At 41.1% G+C, this 26,863-nt stretch overlaps 1 protein-coding gene across 3 annotated transcripts; it reads left to right on the top strand.

Moving 5' to 3' along the window:
• The first annotated feature begins 1,725 nt into the window (after positions 1-1,725).
• On the top strand, positions 1,726-26,009 carry fga (fibrinogen alpha chain). 3 transcript variants are annotated; one of them, XM_072254674.1, is made up of 6 exons: positions 1,726-1,811; positions 3,038-3,145; positions 3,240-3,423; positions 3,692-3,837; positions 11,990-13,025; positions 24,231-26,009. In XM_072254674.1, exons 1-6 carry the CDS (start codon positions 1,758-1,760, stop codon positions 24,935-24,937), a joined length of 2,235 nt encoding a protein of 744 aa, XP_072110775.1. In that variant the 5' UTR covers positions 1,726-1,757; the 3' UTR covers positions 24,938-26,009. The 3 variants fall into 3 exon arrangements, with proteins under 3 accessions (XP_072110775.1, XP_072110776.1, XP_072110777.1); XM_072254675.1 differs by lacking the exon at positions 3,038-3,145 and having other exon boundaries at positions 1,731-1,811; XM_072254676.1 differs by lacking the exons at positions 3,038-3,145; positions 3,240-3,423 and having other exon boundaries at positions 1,751-1,811; positions 24,231-26,006.
• Positions 26,010-26,863: the final 854 nt, after the last annotated feature.

Genomic DNA, 26,863 nt, shown 5'->3' with positions numbered 1-26,863 from the left:
CTTCATGCCCTGACCAATCTAGAATCTATCAACCTCTGCTTAAGCATACATAAAGTCTTGGCCTCTACTGCTGTCTGTGGCAATGAATTGCACAGATTCACCACTCTCTACCTAAAGAAATCCCTCCTCATCCCCATTCTAAAAGGACGCCCCTCTGTTCTGAGGCTGCTTCCGCTGGATGTAGTCTCTCCCACCAAGAGGAAAACATTCCGGTGTTAGCATCATGATTCACGTAAAGGAAGATCATTGGGGATTAAATCACCCAGTCACAGGACATTTTGAAGAGTTTCATAAGCACAACTATTAGTTCACAAATAACCTATCAGAATTTGGAAAGTAAGTTTAATGCTGGTGATCTGACGATTGTTCACTGTTTTATACATTTTGCGGCTTAGTAAATGCAATAGTCCATGTCTGCATACATTTCAGCCCCAGACAGTAAGTGCCAATTGATTTTTATTCAGAGATACAGCACAGTACCAGCTGCTTCCAGCACTGCAAGTCCACACCACCCAATAACACCGGTGTGACCCATTAACCAGTAAGTCTATGGAATGTGGAAGGAAATTAGAGCAAACAGAAGGAACCCATGTGGACACAGGGAGAACATACAAACTCTATGGCAGACAGGAGCAGAAATCAAAGCCGGGACACTGGCACTGTAATGGTGCTAGCCACAATTCTACTTATATATTCATTATGGTCACAAGTAATATTCCTGCCTCCAGAGTGCCGGGCAATGGCACTTTCCAACCAAAGAGTCTCACACTTCCATAATCAATTGTTTTACCATTGTCAAGTTTCCTGTCAACAATGTCCTGGGGATTAGGGAATAGCCATACAAATACTGTTGCTACAAGAGCTGGTCTAGGGCTAGGTATCCTGTAGTGAGGGATTCCTCTCCTACACCCAAAACTTTTTCTACCATCCTCAAGGAAAACAGCAGAATATCCTCCACTTCTCCAGACAAGTGCAATTCCAAGAACACTCAAGAATCTTGATACTATCTCGGACAAAGAAGCCATTACCTCCACTACTGTCAGCCATAGGCTGAGGGAGCACCATCTTAAGACGGCGCTGCTGTTGCTCACTGAACGATGGCAAGGCTGTGGGAGTAGCTTCACCAGAAAGGGGACTGTGGTTCAAGAAGGCACTTCATTATTAAGTTGTCAAGTACTGTAATGAAGAATGGATGATAAGTGTTAGCTAGATCCTGTAAAAATTAATCAAATAAACCTGATGTAATGATTAGGTCATTTATGCTAGATTTATTAGCTAAAATACAATATCAGCTTGACATCACTATTTCAAGTAGTGTCTTATTTTTGTCAACACCCTTTTCAGAAAACAGATAAACACTAAATATTTGATTCAGGGAGTGAACTAATTACTAATTATGGTTCTGAAAAATCTCTGTCCTACTGATGATGAAAAAGACTGCCAGATTATCACTTATGCTGTTATTTTCAGTCATTTACTCAGCTTTATGGTGGACATCTGAACAAAGAACATACTAGTTGGGTGCCCAACTAAATTCCATGTTTTATTTACTCAAGTGGTTTATTGACTTTGGAAACTGTTGACCTTTGGAATTCAACAAAGCATCATAGAATTTCAAGAATCTCGACAAGACCTACAGTAAATGGCAAATGATCAACAGTGTCCTGGAAGTATGGGTAAACAGGTTTCCCAGTAACACTGACAGTTAGTAATTCTGTAGGGATGAAATGAAAGGGAGAGAAAGCCTTTGGTGAAAGATGAGAGCTGCACAGGTCTTTGGTTTGTTTGTATGCTTCATTTTATTTGACTGGGTAAGTTGTCCTTCTGAATAACTCCTATAGATAGAGATACAATGCAGAGAGCCTATGGGCTGTGATTTCGACATTCTCCAGAGTAATAAAGTTCCAAATATGTGGCAAACAAAGGCAGCTGTAGAATATAAATCTGCTCCCATTCTTCTTCAGATTTACTTTTATTTCTATAGCATGTGAACAATTATTCAGATAACAGTCAGGTAAAATCATTCTATTAAAGAGCTGTCCTGTATTCCTTTGCAGATTGGACCTTCTGGTCCATTATGTGTGGGAAATACTGAATGATATGAATTTGGAGGATTGAGTAAATCTTTGAAGAAATAATAATTCTTGGAGTTTGAATTGTCAAACATTACCATGTAGAACGACAACAATTGTCATGATTTCTAGTGATGTAAACCGGAAAACAAAGTAATAATTAGTCTAGTCAGGTCTTATAGAAATTTCCACACAAACACTGAAAAGGTGGGAAAATCAGGTTCAAGCTGGTTCTCATGTTAGATGGATACAAAACCCAAAAGTAGATTCTCAATAGCTGGGCTGCTGACCAAGCACCATACATCTGTGTCCTGGTATGAAGTCAGAACTGTAAACTGAGTCCTTCCTGTGCAACTTCCTACCACTGCATTACAATTCATACTTCAGGATATTGAACACTGATACAATTGTCCTTACAATTCATACTTCAAGATATTGAACGCTGATACAGTGCTCCTTCCAATTCATACTTCAGGATATCGAACGCTGATACAATGCTCCTTATTCACTTCCTATGATGTAATTGGTAGTCTATCCACCAATTTCACTTCTCTAGTTATCTGAATTCAGGACACACTCTAGTACTTCATTTCTTTCTATATATTTGAAATCAGTGGTTCTATAATATGCAGACATCTGCTCCATCAAATTACCTCCTAGGAGATGAAGATGAGTGCCTACCCCTTTTACATAAATGTTAATATTTCAAAATATTTATTTCTCACACGGATAGTGGTATACTGAGTTTGAACCAATGGAATAGAGCAAATTTTTAATAAAATTTGCTTGTCTTCATTTCACAACTGTAAAACTGTGTAGAATAGTATATATTTTTATTAATGCATAAATACATTGCTCTTTGTTTACTTAATTGAATCCTGCTGAATGAAATGCTTGTGATTCTACCCTGCATTTGTAAAATGATTGCTCCCTTTTGGCTTCTTACAACAAACATACAACTGTAGATTCAGTCAGAGGCCAGCCTCACACCTGGTGGAGCACAACCTGGGAAGATGGTTGATGTACAATCTGAATGCACAGAGAAGTGGCTAATTTGCACTGATGATGATTGGGTAGGTAGTACAGTAGGTAGGTAGGCTTATCTTTAGTGAAGATTTATTTTATTTTCAGGAAGTAAAATAATATAATTGTGCATTATTACAATAGGGCTCTAAGTGTCCATCTGGATGCAGAATGCAAAGGTTAATAGATGTTAAGGATCAACAAAATGATGAGCGGATACAAGAGCTAAAACACATGCTGAAGAACTATTCTAAAACGTTTGGGAGTACTCACGTTACTGTGACCAAAGTTGTCAATAGAATCAGACAGTCTCTGGATGGACTGGGAGGTCAGTACCTGCTGTGGTTATGGTTACTCAAGACCATTTTATATTCACATAAGTCATTAAGACATTGGGTCTGCACAGATTTTCATCTGAAAATTATCTTACTATTTCACTGGAGATATTAAAATATTGATTTTTGATGATTTTATAACCTACTTACTAAACAGCCTTATATTCAGCTGGATTTAGATTTTTTTTTAACATACGGCTAAGATTTTATTTAAAACCTGTTAGAGTTATTCCAATTTTTATTTCTGTTTTACTTTTTTAGAGTTTGGAGACACTTATTATCAGTTAGTGGATGATATGAATAGCAAATTGACCAACTTGATGAACAAAATCAATAATCAAAGTGTCAAATTGAGGATCCTGAAGAAGAGCATACTCGAACAACTTAGAAGTATCACAAGACTTGAGGTAACACAGCTATTATTTTGAAATTGCGAGTTATTTTTCATCCTAATCATTAAAGACATTTATGTCATAAAGCATAGAAAATAGAACAGGCCCACTAATCCACCACGACTGTGCAGAGCATAGTAAAAATTTAAGTAAAACCCTTTTGCCTGCACGTGGTCCATATCCCTCCATTCCCTGCCCGCACATGTGCCTGTCTACACATCTATGCTTCTGACAACTGGTAATGCAACTCTGGCACCTAACACTGTAAAAAGATACCTTGCATATCTCCATTAAGCATTTCCCTTCTCACATTAAACCCATGTCCTATTTGACACCTCCATCCTGAGAATAAAACTTTGTCTAACTTCGTGATCCATTCTTCCCATCATTTATGTACTTAATAGTTTTTACATAAAAAATAAAATTCTGAATGATTAATATGTTAATTAACTATTGTTTGGATCTGAATATATTTAACAAATATTTGTGAGATGATGTATGATCTTGGCATTTTCTCATGAAATGGGTTAGGGTAAAATTCAAATAACAATGGGTACTTGATGATTGGCATGGATTCCGTGATCTAGAGAACCTGCTACTCTCTCTGTTTGTTCCTATATGTCTCTGGTCGCACGGAGCTACATTCAGAGATAACATTATTATATTAAAGCATAGACACAGGCTCTTCAGCCTATTGAATCCATGATAGCCATTAATAGTCACCTTTGATTATACAAAAATCTGACTCATTAGGATTGCTCACACCACCAGGTTCAGGAACAGTCACTACCCCTCAACCATCAGACTCTTGAACAAAAGTGGATAACTACACTCAAGTTCACTTGCCCCATCATTGAAATGTTCCCACAACCAATGAACTTACTTTCAAGGACTCTTCACCTGATGTTCTATTTATGTATTTATATTTGCATGTGAACAGTTTGTTGTTTTCTGCACCCTGGTTGATCTTTCATTCATCTTGTTATAGTTACTATTCTATAGATTTGTTGAGTGTGCCCACAAGAAATGAATCTCAGGGTTAGATGGTGACATGTATGTGCTTTGATAGTAAAATGTACCTTGAACTTTGATGAAGTAGGCTCTTCCCCTTTTATGGTATCACCTATGCCCTATATATCAACGAGTTGGTCCTGAGTTGGTTTTCATTGCATTGTTCTGATGGGGAAGAATCAGAGTCAGTCATAGAACAAAAATATACATTTCTGGAAGGAAAGAGATCATGAATATCTTAGATTAAGTTCCTGCATTAGGACTGACTTGGTGAGTTCTTCTAGAAATGTTGTTCTAGACTTGCTCCAGATTTGTAAATCCTTTTGTCTCCAAGGTGTCATAAGGCGGTGGCTGGGAACGGACCCAAGTGCAGACACAGACACTGAAGTACCAGGGACAGGACTAGGATACAGGGCGAGGGCAAGGACATGGACAGAAAAACCGGGAACCTGAAACAGGACTGGACAAGAGAGCTAGGAGCCCGGGCTTGGACTCTGAGCTAGAGACTGGACAAGGACACAGAACCCCAGAACTAGGCAAGGACAAGGCTTGGCAGGAGGCTGGAGTCTTCAGGCTTGAGGCTAGAGACTAGAGGCGAGGCTTGGCAGGAGGCAGGAGGCTGGAGTCTTCAGGCTTGAGGCTTGAGACTAGAGGCAAGGCTTGACAGGAGGCTGGAGTCTTCAGGCTTGAGGCTAGAGGTGAGGCTTGGCAGGAGGCAGGAGTCTTCAGGCTTGAGGATAGAGAATAGAGGCGAGAGGCTGGGGGCAACTCCTGGGCAGGGTGCGGTACTCCTGGGCAGGGCGTGGATCACCACCCGACAGAGGCAAGGGTCAGGAAGGGACAGAACCAACCGCAGGTAACGGCAAAACGGCCTGGCTTACCCGACAGAAGCAAGGGACAGGAAGGGACAGAACCAACTGTAGGTAACGGTAATACGGCCTGGCTTACCCGACGGAGGCAAGGGTTAGGAAGGGACAGAACCAACCGTAGGTAACGGCAATACGGCCTGGCTTATCTGACGGAAGCTAGGGACAGGAAGGGATAGAATCAGCCATAGGGTAATGGCAAGACAGCCTGACTTACCTGGCAGAGACAAGGGACAGGAAGGGAGCTAGGTACGGGGTGGCTCCAGGACAAGACTGAAGGTGAGACGAGACAAGAGTTACCAGCAAGACTAGGCAAGGCTTCAGGCAAGGCTTCAGGCAATGCAAGGTGAAACGAGAACTTCAGGTGACACGAGAGTTACCGGCAAGACAAGGCAAGGATTCAGGCGAGGAAACAGAAGGCAGAGGAAAGAATACAAGGAGTAAGAACAAGAACAATCCAGCAGCCATGCCCTGGTCTCTGAAGGTATTTATGCAGCCAGCCCCAACGAGCATCAGCTATCTCAATTAGAGCTCAATGAGAACAGAAACAGGGTAGACAGGAAAACCTGGAGCAAGGGTCGATGGACCGGACCGTGAACCGGAATACAGACTTCACGGACTATGACACAAAGTTATACAGCAACCTGTCTGGGTAAACTAAAATGTCTTTCTAAGCTAGTCCCATTTGCCTGAATTTGGTCCTTTCTTATCCATACACATGTACAAATGTCTTTAAAACATTGTAATTGTTCATCCTTCTACCACTTCCTCTGGGAAACACCCACAAAATGCTGGAGGATCTTGGCAGACCAGGCAGCACCTATGGAAAAGAGTATTGTCGACGTTTCAGGCTGAGATAACACACAAAATAGTGGAGAAACTCAGCAGGCCAGGCAGCATCTATGTATTGTCGATGTTTCGGTCTGAAACCCTTCGGCAGGACTGGAGAAAAAAAGCCGAGGAGTAGATTTAAAAGGTCGGGAGGAGGGGAGAGATTACCAGCAGGTGATAGGTGAAACCTGGAGGGTGAGGGATGAAGTGAAGGGCTTGGAAGTTGATGTCAATTCTTGCTCATCCCTTCCTGCTACTTTCTATACTGGCTGTCTTGCCTCTTACTTTCAGTCTCAACCTGAAACACCAGCTCTTCATTTCCTCTGCAGATGCTGCCTGACTCACCAACTTACTCCAGCACTTTGCGTTGCCCCAGACTCCTGCATCTGCAGTCTCCATGGGATCCAGGAAAACTTGACTGTGTGAATTTAGAAATGGCTTATCCAAAGAGGGCAGAGGGTGGTTGTAGATGAAACATATTCTACCTGGAGATCAGTGACTAGTGCTATTCCACAGGGATCTGCTCTTTGTGACTTATAAAAACATTTTGGATGAGGAAGTGGGAAGGGTGGGTTAATAAGTTTTCAGATGACATGAAGGTTGGTGGAGCTGTGGATAATACAGAAGATACAACAGGACATTGACAGGTTGCAGAGATGGCTGAGAAGCTGCAGATGGAGTTCAACGCAGAGAAATGTGAAGTAATTCATTTTGGGACGTCAAATTTGAAGGCAGAATACAGGGTTAATGGCAGAACTCTTATCAGTGTGAAGGGAAGAGTAATTTTGTGGTCAGCTCTATATATCCCTCAAAGTTGCCCTGCAAGAGTGGTTGAGAAGGCATATAGTGTGAGGGGTTTGAGTTCAAGAGGTTGAAGATAATGTTGCAACTCTATAAAACCCTGGTTAGACCACAACTGGAATATTGGGTTCAGTTCTGGTTGCCTCATTATAGGAAGGAAATGGAAGCTTTAGAGGAGGTGCAAGGGAGATTTACCAGGCTATTTTCTGGATCAGAGAGCATGTCTTATGGTTGAGTGAGCCAGGGCTTTTCTCTTTGGAGAGAAGGAGGATGAGAGGTAACTTGATAGAGGAGTGAAAGATGACAAGAGGCATAGATCAAGTAGAAAGTGAACTTTTTCACAGGGCAGAAATGGCTAATACAAAGGGACATATCTTTCAGCTGGTCAGAGGAAAGTATTGGGGAGATATTCGAGGTAATTTTGTTTTTACATAGAGAGTGGTGGTTGTCTTGTAGGCGTTACCAGGGCTGGCGATAGAGACAGATACATTAAAGGTATTTAAGGAACTCTAGATAGGCACATGGATGATAGAAAAATGGAAGGCCATGTAGGAGGGAAGGATTAGATTGATCTTAGAGTAGGCAAAAGGCAGCACAATTTTGTGGGCTGTAGTATTGTGGCTGTAGTAGCACTATTTTATTGTGTCTTCACTGTGTAAATTCTATCTGCATTTTAGACTAAATATGGAAAAAGATAGGTCTGGCATATGGGTTGAGATTCTAAATTGGAGAAAGGCCGATTTTGAAGGTATCATACAAGCCTTTCAGAATCAAAGGTAAAGATATCAGGTTTTCAAAAGATGCCGAGGTACTGAGAGCGCAGAGGAGATTTACAAGGATGTTGCCTGGATCGGGGAGCATGCCTTATGAGAATAGATTAGTGAACTCGGCCTTTCTCTTTGGAGTGACGGAGGATGAGAGGTGACTTGATAGAGGTGTATAAGATGATGAGAAACATTGATTGTGTGGAAAGCCAGAGGCTATTTCCCAGGGCTGAAATGGCTAACACGAGGGGGCATAGTTTTAAGGTGATTGGAAGTAGATTCCGGGAGGGGGGGGGGGATGTCAGAGGTAAATTTTTCACATGGAGAGAGGTGGATGTGTGGAATGCACTGCAGGCGACAGCTTCGGAGATGGATACAATAGGGTCTTTTAAGAGATACATGGAACTTAGAAAAATAGAGGGATATGCAGTAGGGAAATTCTAGGTAGTTTCTAGAGTAGGTTACATGGTTGGCACGAAATTATGGGATGAAGGGCCTGTAATATTTTGTAGATTTCTATGTACTGGTTATGAAAAAAAGGAGGTGCATAGCAGGTATAGGCAGGTAGGAACAAATGAGTTGCTTATGGAGTATAAGAAATGCAAGAGAGCACTTAAGAAAGAAATCAGGAGGGCTAGAAGAAGGCATGAGGTTGTCCTTGGAGACAAGGTGAAGGAGAATCCTAAGGGATTCTAGCTATGCGTTAAGAACAAAAGGATTGCATGGTACAAAATTGGTCCTCTGGAAAATCAGAATAGTAATTCATGTGTGGAGCCCAAAGAGATGAAGAAGATCTCAAATGGATTTTTGCACCTGTAATTACTTGGGAGACAAAGTCTATAAAATTGAGGCAAAGTGGCAGTGAAGTCATGGACCCTATACAAATTACAGAGGACTCTGTACAGAGGAGGTTGTGTTTGCTGTCTTCAGGCAAATTATGGTGGATAAATCCCCAGGGCCTGACAAGGTGTTTCCTTGGACCCTGTGGGGGGGCAGGTGCAGAAATTGCAGGGGCCCTAGCAGAGATACTTAAACCATCCTGAATGACAGGTGAAGTACCAGAGGATTAGAGGATAGCCAATGTTGTTCTGCTTTTTAAGAAATGCTCTAAAAATAAGACAGGAAATTATAGGTTGGTAAGCCTGACATCAGTAGTGGGGAAGTTATGGAAGTTATTCTAAGGGACCAAATATATGAGTATTTGGATAGACAGAGACTGACTAGGGATAGTCAGCATGACTTTGTGCATGGTAGGTCCTGTCTAACCAAGTTTTTCAAGGAAATTACCAGAAAAGTTGATGAATGAATGAATGAATGCAGTGAATGTTGTCTACATGGACTTTAGTAGGGCATTTGACAAGGTCCCACATGGGAGGCTGGTCAATAAGGTTCAATCGCTTGGCATTCAAGATGAGGTAGTAAATTGGATCAGACATTGGCTTGTGGGAAAACCAGAGAGTGTGACTGGAGGCCTGTGACTAGTGGAGTGCCACAGGGATTGGCGCTGGGTCCGTTGTTGTTTGTCCATCATATCAATGATCTGGATGATAATGTGATTAACTGGATACGAAGGTTGCAGATGACACCAAGACTGGGGGTGCAGTGGGCAATGAGGAAGACTAGCAGAGCTTGCAGCAGGAACTGGACCAGCTGAAAAATGGCAGATAGAATTTAATACAGACAAGTGCGAGGTTGCACTTTGGGAGGTCCAACCAAGGTAGGTCTTACACGGTGAACAGCAGGAGTGAGGTAGACAAAGGGATCTGGCAAAATAGGTCCAAAATTCATTGAAACTGGCAGCACAGATAGATAGTGTTGTAAAGAAAGCTTTTGTACATTGGCCTTCATAAATCAAAGTACTGAATACAGGAGATGGGATGTTATGTTGAAGTTGTATAAGATGTTGGTGAGGCCTAATTTGGAGTATAGTGGGCAGTTTTTGTCACCCGCCTACAGGAAAGATGTAACAAGATTGAAAGAGTGCATTGAAAATTTACAAGGATATTGCTGTGACTGGAGAACCTGAGTTATAGGGAGAGATTGAATACATTAGGACTTTATTCCTTAGAACATAGAAGACTGAGGAGAGACTTGATAGAGGTATACAAAATTATGAGGGGTATAGACAGGGTAAATGCAAGCAGGCTTTTTTCCACTGAGATTGGGTGGGACTACAACTAGAGGTCATGGGTTAAGGGTGAAAGGTGAACAGCTTAAGGGGAATGAGGGTAGAATTCTTCACTCATTGGGAGAGTGTGGAACAAGCTGTCAGTGCAAGTGGTGCATGCAAGATCGATTTCAATATTTCAGCAAAATTTGGATAGGTACATCTTTGGGCGCGGTATGAAGGGCTATGGTCCTGGTGCAGGTCAATGGAAGGAGGCAGTTTAAATAGTTCAGCATGAACTAGATTGGCCTAAGGGCCTGTTCCTGTGCAGTACTTTTCCAAGAGCCCATGACTCTATTGAACTTCCCAAAATGCAGCTCTTCAGTTTTCAGAGTTAAATTCCACCTGCCATTACTTGGCTGTTTCTAGCTGATCGAGTGCCTACTATAATCTCAGACAACCTTCTTCACAAATCCATCAATTCTAGTATCATATGCAAACTGACTAATCATCCCATCAAATTCTCATCCAAAATGGTAATATGGATGACAAAGAAAAAGAAACAGAATTTGTGGTGCCCTGCTGGATTCCTATCACTAAGCCAATTGGCTGGCTCACCATGTATCTCAATGTGTTCAAATTTACTGAATGAGCTGATCATGTGATACCTTTTCAAAAGAACTTATCAATATCTTTTTATTTATAAATTCAGTGGGTAGTCGTATCTCAGAAGTTCTGTGTATAAAATAGATAAGTAAATTCTGTCTTTGGGTGTGTGTGAGCAACTCCTTTAGCAAATTACCCAGTTTACAGCGACTTTAAAAGTTTCTCCCAAAAGTCCTGTTATTTTTTCTCTCATATCAGAAATCAGATCTATTTTGTGTGTGATGCCTACTGCACCAACCTTCTTGGATACAGAAATTCTACCCTGTCCAATCACAGAACACCTGACTGCTAATTAGCAGAACAGCACAAATATCACAAAGAAAGTGGGAATCCTGAAGCAGGAATAACTGTTATACTAACACAGAAAATGAGAAAGTGTTGAATAAAATGCATTTTTCAAGGCACTTTCTTCCTGCCAGAGCTGCACCAGTCCCAATCATTTCTCATTGCCCTTTGTCGCTCGTGGTCACTGGCATGGTGTTACACTTCATTTAAATGGCATCGAATCCCAGCAGTTTCACCAGAGCCCAAAGACACTGCCTCTCATCAGAACTGAAACATAACTTTGTAACTTTGATTGATCTTACTTCTGTCTCTTTTCCTCCTGAAAAACAAAAATTGGAACCATAATTTCCTCACGGAAATTTGCCCCTTAAAATTTCAATATAAACTGAGCTTCCATTGTCAGTTCTGACCTTTTCCCTCTACTCTACAAATGCTTTGAAGACTTCTCCTTTAAAGATTTTAAAAGGTACTATTCCAAAAGAAATGCAAATATTATAGCCCCTTTGTATATTCAATAACAAACATTTTTAGTTACGTTGAACAGTATCATTAAGAACCTTTTATCTTGAGGATATTCAAAAACATGCAAAATATTACAATTTAAATAAATATATTTATTTTTGGAAAATAAACTCTTGCTGAAATCTTCAGCCTAAAGGTTAACAAAGTCAGTTTTTCTCGTCAATGTAATATCACTTTTGAATAAAATGGTCTAGTTTTGTGTTCATTTACCAAAAGGGCTAGGGCTTCAGTATTCAAGTGGAAAATCACCAATGATGATCCTAATGAAAATCCTAATGATGATAATGATCATAATGTTATTCTCTTCCTGTTAGGTTGACATTTATCTCAAGATGCGATCTTGCAAAGGATCTTGCAACATGTCATTTATTTACAAAATCAATAGTGAACATAATGCCCAAATGGAGAAATCTCTCAACTCATTGAATAGCATGAGACTTGATAGCATCGTATATAATAAACCAATACACAAGCTCAGTTTAGAGAAGAAATTTAATGCAGTGACTGGCTTCAAATCTGATATCAATCTGAAATATCCCAAATTCTGGGAAGAAGTGCATGTGGGTTTATTTAGTTTAAGTAATGATACTCTGCACAAAAGTCCTTATACTTCTTTTGATATGAGTACTGGATCTGCAAGTAAAGGTCTGGACGTTGACACAGATATCATAGCAAATGATGATGTATCTGGCACTCTTAGTGGAATCAACAGCACAAGAAGGGAAAATACACTCTTAAGCCATGGGATAAACAGTACAAGAAATTCTAATGCATCCTTAACAGCTCATATTCATGCAGCTGTCAGCTCGGAGAAACAATATTTGACAAAAAGCTCTGTCAAAGGAAATTTTTCAGAAAGGTCCCATTTCACAGAAATATTCCACTCCATAAGTGGTTCTCAATCTGTTTTGCAACAGAATATCAGCAAAATCACTAACTCAGTGAATTTTTCTAATCCGTCATTCCGAAGCTTAGAACAAATTGGCCTTCAGAAAACAACATTGCCACAGGAGAGTAAGTATGTTCCTGGTAATTCAACATACGTGAAGGCTCGTGATTTTAATGATTATTCAAATTCAGAGGATGCTGACAGTTCTAAATTAATTGAATCCAGGGAACATGCCATCTTCTCAACCAAAGAGGTGACAGAATTCAAAGACAATGCACCCTGTATAGAAACCCATAACAGCAACTACCAATCCACTTACGTGGAGGATTCAAATACCATGCATCCTTCTGTGAACCGAAGTTTGTTCTTTGATGAAGGAGTCACAGGATATGTTCCGGATGACCATGTGCACAATCTTAACGTGGAAACAATGCACAAGATTACGAATTTCATTGGGAAAGGTAGGAATAAGCATCACTTAAGGTAAAAATATTTTTTCTCGATAAGGCACTGTCTTCCATGCACTATGTCTATACTAATGATCGTCCATCTACATTAATCCCTTTTACCAGCACTTGTTAGTGGTCCACAGCCTAACATGCTTTGGCAATTCAGCTTCCCAAGCACCTTCTCCTTGTATAGCAATTTCTGCCCGCTGACACTAGGATTTCTGGCATACTGCCTATGTCTTCCACAGTCTGACATAAAATACTTATTAAGTCTGCCTGCTATTACTTTGTCCCCATTTCTACCCTTCCGGTGTCATTTTCCAATCTCACCTCTTTTACTCTTTATGTATGTGAAAATATTATTGGTATCCTCTTTTATATTATTGGCTAGCTTACCTTCATATTTCATCTTTTCTCTCCTTTTTTTTTTACTTGTCTTCTAGTTTAATAGCTTCCCAATCCTTGAACATTCCACTAAATTTTGCTCTATTATATGCCCTCTATTTTGCTTTTATATTGGTTTTGGCTTAGCTTGTCAGCCAAGAAATATTCTCCCTTTGGAATATTTCTTCCTCTTCGCTTCCAGAAACTCCAGCCATTGCTTTTCTGCCTTCATCCCTGCTAGTATCTCCTTCCGATCAACTTTGTCCAGTTCCTCTCTCATGCCTCTGTAGTTCCCTTTACTCCAATGTAGTTTCCATACATCTGACTTTAGCATCATCCTCTCACACTGTAGGGTGAATTCTATCATATCATGACCACTGTCTCTTAAACTCCTTAATCAAATTTGGTTCATTGCAAATACCCAATCCAGAATTACCTTTCCTCCAATGGGATCAACCACAAGCTGCTTTAAAAAGCCACCTCATAGGCATTCTCTAAACTCCATCTCTTGAGATCCAGCACCAACCTTATTTTCTCAATCTTCCTGCTTGCAAAAACGTGACATAGGGTTGGAAGGTGTTGAATCCTGGTGGATAGAGCTAAGGAACTGTAAGGATAAAAAGACCCTGATGGGAGTTGTATACAGACCCCCAAACAGTAGTAAGGATGTTGCCTACAAATTACAATGGGAGATAGAAAATGCATGCCGAAAGGGCAATGTTACAATAGTCACAGGGGATTTCAATATGCAGTAGATTGGGAGAATCAGGTTGGTGAGAGGGAGAAATTTCTAAAATGCCTACGAGATGGCTTTTTAGAGCAGCTCATGGTTAAGCCCACTGGTAAAGGAAAGGTACGTCGCATCCGGAGTTTCTCTGGTTAGCGGACAATTTCCCTCCACGCCTCTCTGACGTAGTGGGGAACGGCGTATGAGGCAAGTTACTGCAGTGCCGAAGCCCACTAGAGGATCAGCTATTTTGGATTGGGTGTTATGCAATGAACCCAAACTGATTAGAGAGCTTATGGTAAAAGAAGCCTTAGCGGCAAGTGGTCATAATATGATCAAATTCACCCTGAAATTTGAGAAGGAGAAGCTAAAGAGATGTATCAGTATTTCAGCAGAGTAAAGGGAATTACAGAGGCATAAGAAAGAAGTTGGCTAGAATTGACTGGAAAAGAACACTGACAGGGATGTCACCACAGCAGTGATGGCTGAATTTTCTGGAAGCTTTTAGAAGGCACAGGATCCCAAAGAGGAAAAAGTATTCTAAAGGAAAGATGACACAACCATGGCTAACAAGAGAAGTCAAAGTCAACAGAAAAGACAGAAAGGGCATATAATAGAGCAAAGATTAATGGGAAGTTAGAGGATTTTAAAACCAACAGAAGGCAATTAAAAAGTCATTAAGAAGGTAAAGATGGAATATAAAAGTAAGCTAGCCAATAATATTAAAGAGGATACCAAATATTTCTTCAGATACATGAAGTGTAAAAGAGAGGGAAGAGTGGGATATTAGACCACAGGAAAACGATCCTGGAGGGGTAGTAATGGGGGACAATGAAATAGCAGATGAACTGAGTAAGTATTTTGCATCAGTCTTCACTGTGGAAGACAGTAGTAGTAAGGTGGAAGTTCCAAGCATCAGGGGTCATGAAGTATGTGAAGTTACCATAACTAGAGAGAAGTTTCTTGTGAAACTGAAAGGTCTGAAGGTAAATAAGTCACCTGGACCAGATGGTGTAAATTGCTGTTTTGTGACTGCTGATCAAGGTGCAGTGAGGTGGAATGTATAGATCTACCAGGATGATGGCAGAAAACTTCCCCGGCAGATTCGTTTTATCTGCCGAGGTCGGGTGGGCAAAACTGAAACAGAACAGTCATGCCTGTGCACCATGGTGCATTATTCAGAGTCAGAATCAGATTTAATATCACCAGCATATGGCGTGAAATTCGTTAGCTTTGTAGCAGCAGCACAATGCAATACACGATAATATCCAAAAAATAACTGAATTACAGTAAAAATATATTTTAAATAGTTAAATTAAATAAGCAGTGAGGTAGTGTTCATGGGCTCAATGTCCATTCAGGAGTCAGATGGCAGAGGGGAAGAAGCTGTTCCTGAATCATTGACTGTGTGTCTTCAGGCTCCTGTACCTCCTTCTTGATGGTAACAATGAGAAGAGGGCATGTCCTGGGTGTGGGGGTGGGGGGGGAGGTTCCTTAATGATGAACGCTGCATTTTTGAGGCACTGCTCCTAGAAGATGTCTTGGATTCTATGCAGGCTACTGCCCATGATGGAGCTGACTAATTTTACAACACTCTAGGGCTCTCTTTGATCCTGTGCAGTAGCCACCCCCCATACCCCCATCAAAGACACTGATGCAGCCAGTTAGAATGGTCACAATGGTACAGCTGCAAAAATTTGTGAATGTTTTAGGTGACATGCCAAATCTCCTCAAACTCCAAATGAAATATAGCCACTGTCCTGCCTTCTTTATAACTGCATCGATATGTTGGGACCAGGTTAGGTCCTCAGAGATATTAATCCAGGAACTTAAAATTGCTCACTCTCTCCACTTCTGACCCCTCTGTGAGGATTGGTTTGTGTTCCCTCATTTTACCCTTCCTGAAATCCACTATCAGCTCTTTGGTCTTACTGACATTGAGTGTAGGGTTGTTGCTGCGACACCACTCAACCAGCTGGTATATCTCGCTCCTGTATGCCGCCTCGTCTCGATCTGAGTTTCTGCAAACAATGGTTGTATCATCAATAAATTTGTAGATGACATTTAAGACCTAAGACCACAAGCCATAGGAGCAGAATTAAGCCATTTGGTCCATCAACCACTTTGCCACTCAATCATGGCTAATCCTCTTTTTTCACCTCCTCAGACCCACTCCCTGGCCTTCTCCCCATAACCTTTGATGCCATGGCCAATCAAGAACCTATCAATCACCACCTTAAATACAGTGAATGATTTGGTCTCCACAGCTGCCTGTGGTAACAAATTCCACAAATTCACCACCCCCTGGTGAACTTGCTTTCCTCACCACTGACTAAACCTGCAAGTTAACATTTCGGATATTCTGCACAAGGACCAACAAGCTACGGGACAGCTTCTTTCTACAAGCCATTAGACTTTTAAGTCACATGTCTGTACATTAGGGCAGAGTCATAACGCAAAGATTTTTACTCTCTCACATTGCAGGCTGGATGTAATTTTAAATCAATTCTAAATTCTGTTATTTCTCCGGCCTCATTTACTAGTGGTTCTATATCCGCTGTCATCTCTTTTATTTTTTTATATACTTGAAAAAGCTTTTTCTATCTACCTTGATAGCTTGATATCCACCAAGCTTGCTTTAATATTTCATCTTTCCCCTCCTAATGATTCTTTTAGTTGCTCTCTGTAGGTTTCTAAAAGCTTCCCAATGCTCTATCTTCCTGCTAATTTTTGTTTTGTTGTATGCCCTTGCTTTTGCTTTTACATTAGCTTTGACTTCCCTTGTCAGCCATGGTTGTACTATTTTGTCATTTGAGTATTTCTTCATTTTTGGAATACATCTATCCTGCACCTTCCTCATTTTTCCCAGAAACTCAAGCCATTGCCGCTCTGCTGTCATCCCTGCCAGAATCTCCTTCAAATTTACTCTGGCCAACTCCTCACTTATACCACTGTAAGTTCCTTTACTCCACCGAAATACTGCTACATCAGACTTCATTTTCTCCCTATCAAATTTCAAGTTGAACTCAATTATGTTCTGATCTTAAACTCCTTTAATCACTTCCAGTTCATTACATAACACCCAATCCAGTATAGTTAATCTCCTCGTAGGCTCAACGACAAACTGCCCTAAAAAGTAATCTCATAAGCATTCAACAAACTCACTCTCTTGAGATCCATTACCAACCTTATTTCCCAATCTACCTGCATGTTAAAATCTCCCAGATTATCATAACATTGCTCTTCTGACACACTTTTTCTATTTCCCGTTTCTATTTCCCTTTTTCCGTGGTCCACATCCCAGCTACTGTTTGGAGGCCTGAATATAACTGACATTAGGGTTCTTTTAGCCTTGCAGTTTCTTAACTCAACCAACAACGATTCAACATCTTCCGCTCCTATGTCATGTCTTTTTAATGATTTGATACCATTCTTTACCAGCAGGGCCACCCCTCCCCCCTCTACCTACCTTCCTACCCCTCCAATACAATGTGTAACCTTGGACATTCAGCTCCCAACTACAACCATCCTTCAGCCATGATTCAGGGATGGCCACAACATCATACCTGACAATCTGTAATAGTGCAACAAGATCATCCACCTCATTTCTTATACTCTTTGCATTGAGGTAACACACTTTGAGTACTGTATTTGCTACCCTTTTTGATTCTGCATCCTTAATGTACTGATACTTGCTCTGCTGGCTGCAATTACATCTGATCATCTGCCTGCCCTTCTTCACAGTCTGACTGCATGCTATCTTTGCTTTTTTACATCATCTTATAAACATAGAAACATAGAAAACCTACAGCACAATACAGGCTCTTCAGCCCACAATGCTGTGCCCAACATGTCCTTACCTTAGAAATTACTAGGGTTACCCATAGCCCTCTATTTTTCTAAGCTCCAGGAGTCTCTTAAAAAAACCTATCGTATCTGCCTCCACCACTGTCACTGGCAGCCCATTCCACACACTTACCACTCTCTGCGTAAAAAAAACTTACCCCTGACATCTCCTCTGTACCTGCTTCCAAGCACCTTAAAACAGCGCCCTCTCGTGCTAGCCATTTCAGCCCTGGGAAAAAGCCTCTGACTATCCACACAATCAATGCCTCTTATCATCTTATACACCTCTATCAGGTCACCTCTCATCCTCCATTACTCCAAGGAAAAAAGGCTGAGTTCACTCAACCTATAAGGCATGCTCCCCAATCCAGGCAACATCCTTGTAAGTCTCCTCTGCACCCTTTCTATGGTTTCCACATCCTTCCTGTAGTGAGGCGACCAGAACTGAGCACAATACTCCAAGTGGGGTCTAACCAGGGTCCTATATAGCTGCAACATTACCTCTCCGCTCCTAAACTCAATCCCATGATTGATGAAGGCCAATGCACTGTATGCCTTCTTAACCACAGAGTCAACCTGTGTAGCAGCTTTGAGTGTCCTATGGACTCAGACCCCAAGATCCCTCTGATCCTCCACACTGCCAAGAGTCTTACCATTAATGCTATATTCTACCATCATATTTGACCTACCAAGACGAACCACCTCACACTTATCTGGGTTGACCTCCATCTGCCACTTCTCAGCCCAGTTTTGCACCCTATCAGTGTCCCGCTGTAACCTCTGGCAATGATGAGCTTGTCTGGGAGTGAAGTATCACTACCATTTATGATGTTGGGTTTTGCTCTGTCAGAAGTAAAGGCCTGCAAACCCTACTGGAGTTGACATGCATGCAACGTTGCCTCCAACCTTACTCAGAATTGTTTTTCAGCTCTTGAAATATCCCTCCGCAAGTCTTACCTGGTTTTCTTGTACAGATCTGGGTCACCAGACCTACACTCAAAACCACCTGATTCATCCACGGTTTTTGATTTGGGTAAGATCTCATCGGCACACGCTCATTCACACAGGTTTTAATGAAATCAGTAACAGCTATGGTGTATTCATTCAGACTCAAAGATTAATCCCTGAATACAGTCCAGTCCATCCATTCAAAGCAGACCTGTAAGTGCTCCTGTTCCTCCCTGGTCCATACCTTCTTGGTCCTCACTGCTGGTGCTGCAGTCTTCACTCTCTGCTCAGGAAATAGAAGTATAGCTAGGTAGTCAGACTTCCCTGAGTGTTGATGTGGCAGGTACTCTTGATGGTGGTGTAACAGTGGTTCAGTATGTTGGTTCCTCTGGTGCTACAAGTGATTTGTTGGTAATAATTACTTAGACTTTTTCAAACTGGCCTGGTTAAGATCCCACAAAGCGATGGAGAAGGCATCAAAATGTGTTGTTTCATGCCTGTTGATCACATCGCACATTCATCTGGAAGCTGTTTGATATTGGCCCGAGTTGGAATGTACATCGCTACCAAAATGATTGCTGAAATTTCCTGTGGCAGATATCATGAAGCATACTCCCCCTCCCCACCTTCAAAAGACTCAACTGATCTGTCTTTGCAGTGAATGGTGAAGCCATGGGGCTGCAGCTCGACGTCTGAAATGGGTTAGACATGTTTCCATGAAGCAAAGTACACAGCAGTTGCTGATGTCCTTCTGGTACTGCAATCTTGCTCTGAGGTCTTCCATGGTATTTTCAAGAGACTGTGCATTCACCATCAGGATAGTCGGGAGTGGGTGGTGGTGGTCTAAGGCCTCTGCATTTCAATTGTACCTGTAGCCCAGTGCACCTCTCCACTTCTGTTTTCTTAAAGGGGAACTGCATTTATAACCTGAGTCTGCCATCTGGGGTCCATCAGTTTTTAGGATCAATAGATTTTTTAGACATCTCAAAACAATGTTGCTTAGTGAAGTATCCATGGCTCGACTATAGGTTTCGGCTGTAGTTGTCCTGAAGGGGAATATTTGATGATTCCCATTAGAAAGTCACCACTTATTGGCACCATCTTGAGCTCCTCCTCCAGAGGAGGGTACTGACCCATTTTCTGCTTCTCATCTCTGAAAGGTCATTCTTCCCAACAGTATCAAAAGGGGCACACCTGTTGGTGAGGGCAATAGCCAAAGGGAAGCCCTGCTCTGACTGCCTACTCACCTTGCTTCCCCATTCATTGGTAGCTTGCATCTGAGTTGTAACCACCTCACACAATTCATACAACATAGCAGTAGAGCAATACAGTACAGTAGAGCATTACAATATCATACAGTACAGTACAGTAGAGCATTACAGTACAGTACAGTATAGTAGAGCATTACAGTACAGTAGAGCATTACAGTACAGTACACTATAGTAAAGCATTACAGTACAGTACAAGTAGAGCATTACAGTATGGTACAGTACAGTACAGCCCTTTTGGACCACAGTGTTGTGCCAACCTTTTAAACTACTTGAAGATCAATCTAACCCGACCCGCCTACATATCCTTCTGTTTTTCTATAATCCATGTGCCTATCTAGGGGCATCTTAAATTCCCTTAATACCTCAAAATACTCAGATGCTGAGAACATGAAACTCACCTCCAGTTCCTTCGCCCAGTCTCTCAGGAGTTGCTGCTGGGTGAACTCTCACAGATGTAGTCATCAGAAATACTACAATGTTCTCTGACTGACCATACCTTACAGGAGCATTCCACTACCCTGTTTACCATTTTATCTACATTGTCAAATCTGCTTCTTATCTGCGCCTTGTAAGGCATGAAAATGCCCGATGCAGGCCTCTCATGGTCTAAGTCGGCGTTCCCCCCTACATTGTCAAAGGGCATCGATTTTCAAGAAAACAGAAACCTTGCTGATTTTTACTTGAGCCTCTCTAGTCAAAGCATCCGCTCTTTAATGGTACACTAGCCCCCTCTCACAATGACTACTCAAAGCAGCTGTTCGACTTGACCATGTAGGGTAACGTAATTGAGAGAAATGTACATAATTCATAACCACCGACATTGAGTTGGGGTTTTGCTTTAAAAGGCTGGTCTGATGTGATGACAGTATTACCTAAAAGGTTTTTAATGCGTTTTTGTTGTGTAGGGGATAGTAGGGGATTTAAGGGAATTGGCAGGTTGGTGAAGATGAGTCATGATCAGCCATGATCTTATTGAATGGTGGAGCAGGCTTGACAGGCCAGATGGCGGACTCCTGTTCCTATTTCTTATGTTCTTATGTGAAGGTTTTGGAATTCAATAAAATGTGTTACGGTTTCATTAAACGTAAAACGCCTCACCTCATTTTATTGACAAGAACTACAACCCTACTTATTTATTATTGGCATAGTATGTGGCAATTCAGCCAATCAGATTTTTACGGTGAAACTGATCATGAAAACCATCAATTTAAAACCATGCCTACAAACTCTAACTGTATGTAAAAATGTTCCTTAGGTATCTAATGGCCCCACTCTTCCGCTTGTTACCCTCTTAATAAATTGTACTTATAAAACAGCTTGTGATGTTCCATAATATTTCCTACCTAAGGTATTTACTGGAACCTCTATCCCATCCAGATCACTTTATTAAACACCCCTCTACACTTCCTATACATCTGTTTTTAGTACTATATACTCACTCACTGCAAACATCCTTTTCATGCTTCATCAAAGCCTTGATTTTCCTTGAAATGCACAGTTTCTTGAATATCCTATCTTTATCCTTCACACTGATCCTGAACACTCACTACTTCACTCTTAAATGACTCTAACTTCAGCTAACTTTAAGAAGCACTTGGATAAGTACATAGAAGGATGGGGCTTAAAATGACATGGGCCGAACTCAGGAAATTAAGACTAGTGGGAGGACACCACGGACTTCTAGGGCTGAAGGGCCTGTATCCAAGCTGTATTGCTCTGTCACTCAATGACTCCAGGAAACGGTGAGAACTGAGAGTGTGAACCAATCCTCAGAGAGGGATCATAAGTGGAAAGAGTGAGAAATTTCCTGGGTGTCAATATCTCTGAGGACCTAACCCGGTCCCAACATATCCAAGCAGCTACAAGAGGGCAAGACATCTTCAAGATGTACTGCCTCAGAAAGGTGGGCGTCCATTACTAAAGACCTTCATCAGCCAGGACATGCCCTCTCTTCATTGTTACCATCAGGAAGGAGGTACAGAAGCCTGAAGGCACACAGTCAGCGATTCCAGAACAGCTTCTTCCCCTCTGTCATTCGATTCCTAAATGGACATTGAACCCTTGAAGACTCCCTCACTTCTTTATTATTTCTGTTTTTGCACTATTTTTAATTTAACTATTTAATATGCATATATATGCTTACTGTAATTGATTTACTTTTTTTTTCTATATTATCATGTATTGCATTGTACTGATGCTGCTAAGTTAACAAATTTGACTACACACCCAGGTGATATTAAACCTGATTCTGAATAGTCATTGGAAGTGGAAGTTCATATTTGTCAGATCCTGTTTGATCTTCCTCAAAGCCATGCACTTAATTCATATCCATTTCTATAATTATTTTGAAACTTACAGAGTTATGGTCACTCCCTCCAAAGGGCTCATCCACTGGCACCTCGCTCATTGCTGGGCTATGTGTTGGCGAAGAAGCTCTTCCTGATGCACTTTTAAAGTTCCACCCTATTTTTGTTGTTTCATACTAAGGTGATCCTAGTTAACATTGGGAAGGCTGAAATCTTTTACTACCATAATCCCTTTCCTCTCTGTCATTTGTCTATATATCTGCTCTTCTATCTCCTCCTGACTGTCAAAAGGCCAGGAGTTGTAAAAAATCAAAGTAAACAACCTCTTCTTTATTTCTAAGCTCCATATTAGATTGGCCCTGTTTGAAGTATATTTTAAAACATCCTACCTTATTACCACTGAGATGTCCACCTTGGTCATTAATACAATGGCCCCTCCACTTTTACACTCTCATTCCATCATGTCTGAAACTTCTATACGCTGCCAGTCCCACCACGTCTCAGGTAGGGTGGAGGACAGAATTCTGAATGGAACAATATGCATAAAGAACATAATTCTAAAATAGGGTAGGAAACCGTGAGAACCAAGGGTATGTGTGCATTGTTCATTAAAAGTGGAAGGGCCACTTTGAAGTATTTATAAAAAGCATACAAGATACTGGGTTTTATAAAGTGAGGCAAAGAGTGGAGGAATGGAATTAATGTCATTTTTAATAAAATAATGGTTTGGCCTCAGCTGAAGTATTGTGCCCAATTCCATCTGACAAGCTTCAGGAATGAAAATGCTTTAGAGAAATTTCAGATGAACTTTACTAAAAGGAAACTGGGATGAGATTTTTCATTATATGCATTCCACAGAACAGAGAAGGTTGTGAGACAAAACAATCTAATTAAAGTATTTAAGATAACAAAGGGCAGCAATACAATCATTCCATAGGTCAAGGTATCAGGAACAAAGGGACAGAGAATAAGGGTTGAGCAGAACCTAGAGTGGTTAGAGTACAACCACAGGGAGCGGTCAAAGCATAACTATCTAAAGGTAAAGAAGTGGAGAAATGTGACGAGTTGTACTTTTCATTAAGGAAGGGGGAACGTTGACTTAGACCTTGAGAGGACTGCATTGGGCATTTTCATGCCTTACAAGGCGCAGATTGGAAGTCTGTGTGGGGCGCCACTTCTCGCACAGACACTAGAGCAATGTGTGTTTAAGTGCCTTGCTCAAGGACATAAACACACTGCCACAGCTGAGGCTCGAACTAGCAACCTTCAGATCACTAGATGAAAGCCTTAACTACTTGGCCACGTGAGGAAGTACAGGCTTAATTGACCAAATAATCCCCTTCCAGGCTGCGACCATTTTATTAATCTGGGAGTCCATAGGTATGTACAGTATCTTTGACTCAGAATAAAATATTGCAAATGCAGAAAACCTGACATGATTAGTTGGGCTGATGTTTCTGTTTTGATGGCATATCTTGATACAAAACATATAAATAATGACAGCACAATAATATGGGCCGAAGGGCCTGTACTGTGCTGTACTATTCTATGTTCTATGTTCTATACTTTCATAGACCAGCAAGTACACTATGGGTGGATGATACATCTAAAGGTCTTCTGGAGGCGGTGTTAGATAGTAATACACATATTATTGTTGATATCCAAAATATGCTCATCATATTCTCTATAATATTTCTATTTTAAAACATATCTCTTCTTGTTACTCTTTTTCCAGATTGTGATGATATCATGCAAAAACATGCAAAGGGCCATGAGGATGGTTTGTTTAAGATAAAACCCACTGGATGCCCTGACATTCTGACAGTTTACTGTGATCAGAGCACTGGTGTTGGTGGTTGGATGTTGGTTCAGCAGCGAATGGATGAATCAGAAAATTTCAACCGGTCCTGGGATGAGTACAAAAGGGGATTTGGTAGCCTTGATGATCAAGGCAAAGGCAATATCTGGCTAGGGAATGACATCCTTCACCTCCTCACACAAAAGGAAACATTCCTTCGTATCGAGCTGGAGGACTGGTCTGGAAATAAGAAATATGCTGAGTATATTGCAAATATAAGCCCTGAATCAGAAAACTACATGTTGAATATAACCAGTTATACTGGGGATGCTGGGGATGCATTAATAAGAGGGTTAGCAGTGGGTGGGGCACGTACTTCCCATGTAAACATGAAATTCAGTACTTTTGACCGAGATAATGATAAATGGGAGGAGAACTGTGCCCAGTTTTATGGAGGAGGTTGGTGGTATAATAATTGTCAGGCAGCTAATCTAAATGGGATCTATTACCATGGAGGACCATATGATCCTCGTGATAACGTGCCCTATGAGATAGAGAATGGAGTAGTCTGGGTCCCTTTTAAGGGTATTGACTACTCTCTTAAAGTGGTGAAGATGAAAATTCGACCAGATACTTCAGTTTAGACAGGGAGCTTCTGTCCTTGTGGGATAAATCTTATCACAAATACAGTATAATGTTTGTCCTGACTTCAGCAAAAATCTACCTCTGTGGATAAATTCCTTTTGTAATGCCTCAACACTTGAACATAAGATTTGCAAAGTGATGAACAAATGGGTGATTATAACATTTCACTTAATAATGAACCAGGAACAAGAAACTTGCTCATAGATTCAATTTTCATTCAAATATAGTCAAGAATATGTAAGTAAATGAAAATGAAAGGGATAGTAGGCATTCTGCATGTTCTATTTTGTATTGTGTACAAAAGGCTGACAAAACCTCCAACTTAATCCATGCTCCCTATATGTACTTAGTTGATTCATCTATGGAAACATAACAATCAGCCTTGATGCTTTTTTTAGGAGAAATGGTATCATTTTTTCATTGACAGCTGCCAGCTGACTCCACCCAATACCCAGGACAAAGACAGTGAACAGCAGAACTCTGAGCACTGTTGATAATCTGGGGGTCTAGCTGTACAGAAACTACATGCTGTAGTTCCCTAAAAATGGTGACGCAAGTAGACTGGGTCAAGAAGAAGGCATGTACAGGCCTTTATGAGTTGGGGAACTGAGTACTGAAGTTGCAGGCATCATGTTACAGCTCGACAAATTGTACCTGGAGTATTGAGTGTAGCTCTGGAAAGATGAGATTAATGTTAGAGAAGTTGCAGAAAAGATTCACAAGGATGTTGCCAGGACTGAAGGACTTGAGTTATAAGATGAGACTGCATTGGTTAGAATCAGTCACTGTCAATCACTGTCATATGAGGTGAAATTTGTTAACTTTGCGGCAGCAATGCAATGCAATATGTAGTAATAGAAAAAAGGAACTGGATAACAATAAGTATGTACATGTATATCAACTAATCAAATTACAATAAGTATTACAAAAACAGAAATAAAAAGTAAGTAGTAAGGTAGTATTCATGGGTTCAATGTCCATTCAGAAATCGGATGGCAGAGGGGAAGAAGCTGTTCCTGAATCACTGGCTGAGTGCCTTCAGGCTTCTGCACCTCCTTCCTGATGGTAACAACGAGAAGAGGGCGGGTACTGGGTGGTGGGGGTCCTTAATGATGGACACCACATTTCTGAGAGACTGCTCCTTGAAGATGTCTTACATGCTATGGAGGTTAGTATCCATGATGGAGCTGACTAATTTTACAACTTTCTGCAGCTTACTTTGACCCTGTGCAGTAACCCCTCCCCCATTCCCCATACCAGATGGTCAGAATGCTCTCCACGCTACATCTATAGAAGTTGTTGTGTGCTTTAGGTGACAAAACCAAATCTCCCCAAACTCCTAATGAAAAATAGCCACTGTCTTGCCTCCTTTATAGCTGCATCAATACGTTGGGACCAGGTTGGGTCCTCAGAGATATTAATATCCGGGAACTTCAGGCTGCTCACTCTCTCCACTTCTGACGCCTCTATGAGGATTGGTTTGTGTTAAGACCATAAGACATAGGAGCAGAATTAGGCCATTTACCCTATTGAGTCTGCTCAGCCATTCAATCGTAACTGACCCATTTTTTTCTCCGCCTCAGCCCCAGTCCCAGCCTTCTCCCTGTAAACTTTGATGGCCAATCAAGAACGTATCAATCTCCACTTCAAATACACCCAACAACCTGACCTGGCCTCCACAGCTGCCTGTGGTAACAAATTCCATAAGTTCACCACCCTCTGGCTAAAGAACTTTTTTTGCCTCTCTTTTTTTGAATGGACGTCCCACTATCCTGAGACTATGCTCTCTAGTCTGAGACTCCCCCACCATGGGAAACATGCTTTCGACATCTACTCTGTCTAGGCCTTTCAATATTTGAAAGGTTTCAATGAGATCCTCCCTCAACCTTCTAAATTCCAGCAAGTACAGGAGCAGAGCCCATCAG

The sequence above is a fragment of the Mobula birostris genome, chromosome 4 (assembly GCF_030028105.1).
Source record: "Mobula birostris isolate sMobBir1 chromosome 4, sMobBir1.hap1, whole genome shotgun sequence".
Lineage (NCBI taxonomy): Eukaryota > Metazoa > Chordata > Chondrichthyes > Myliobatiformes > Myliobatidae > Mobula > Mobula birostris.
This window is presented reverse-complemented; position numbering and strand designations above follow the sequence as displayed.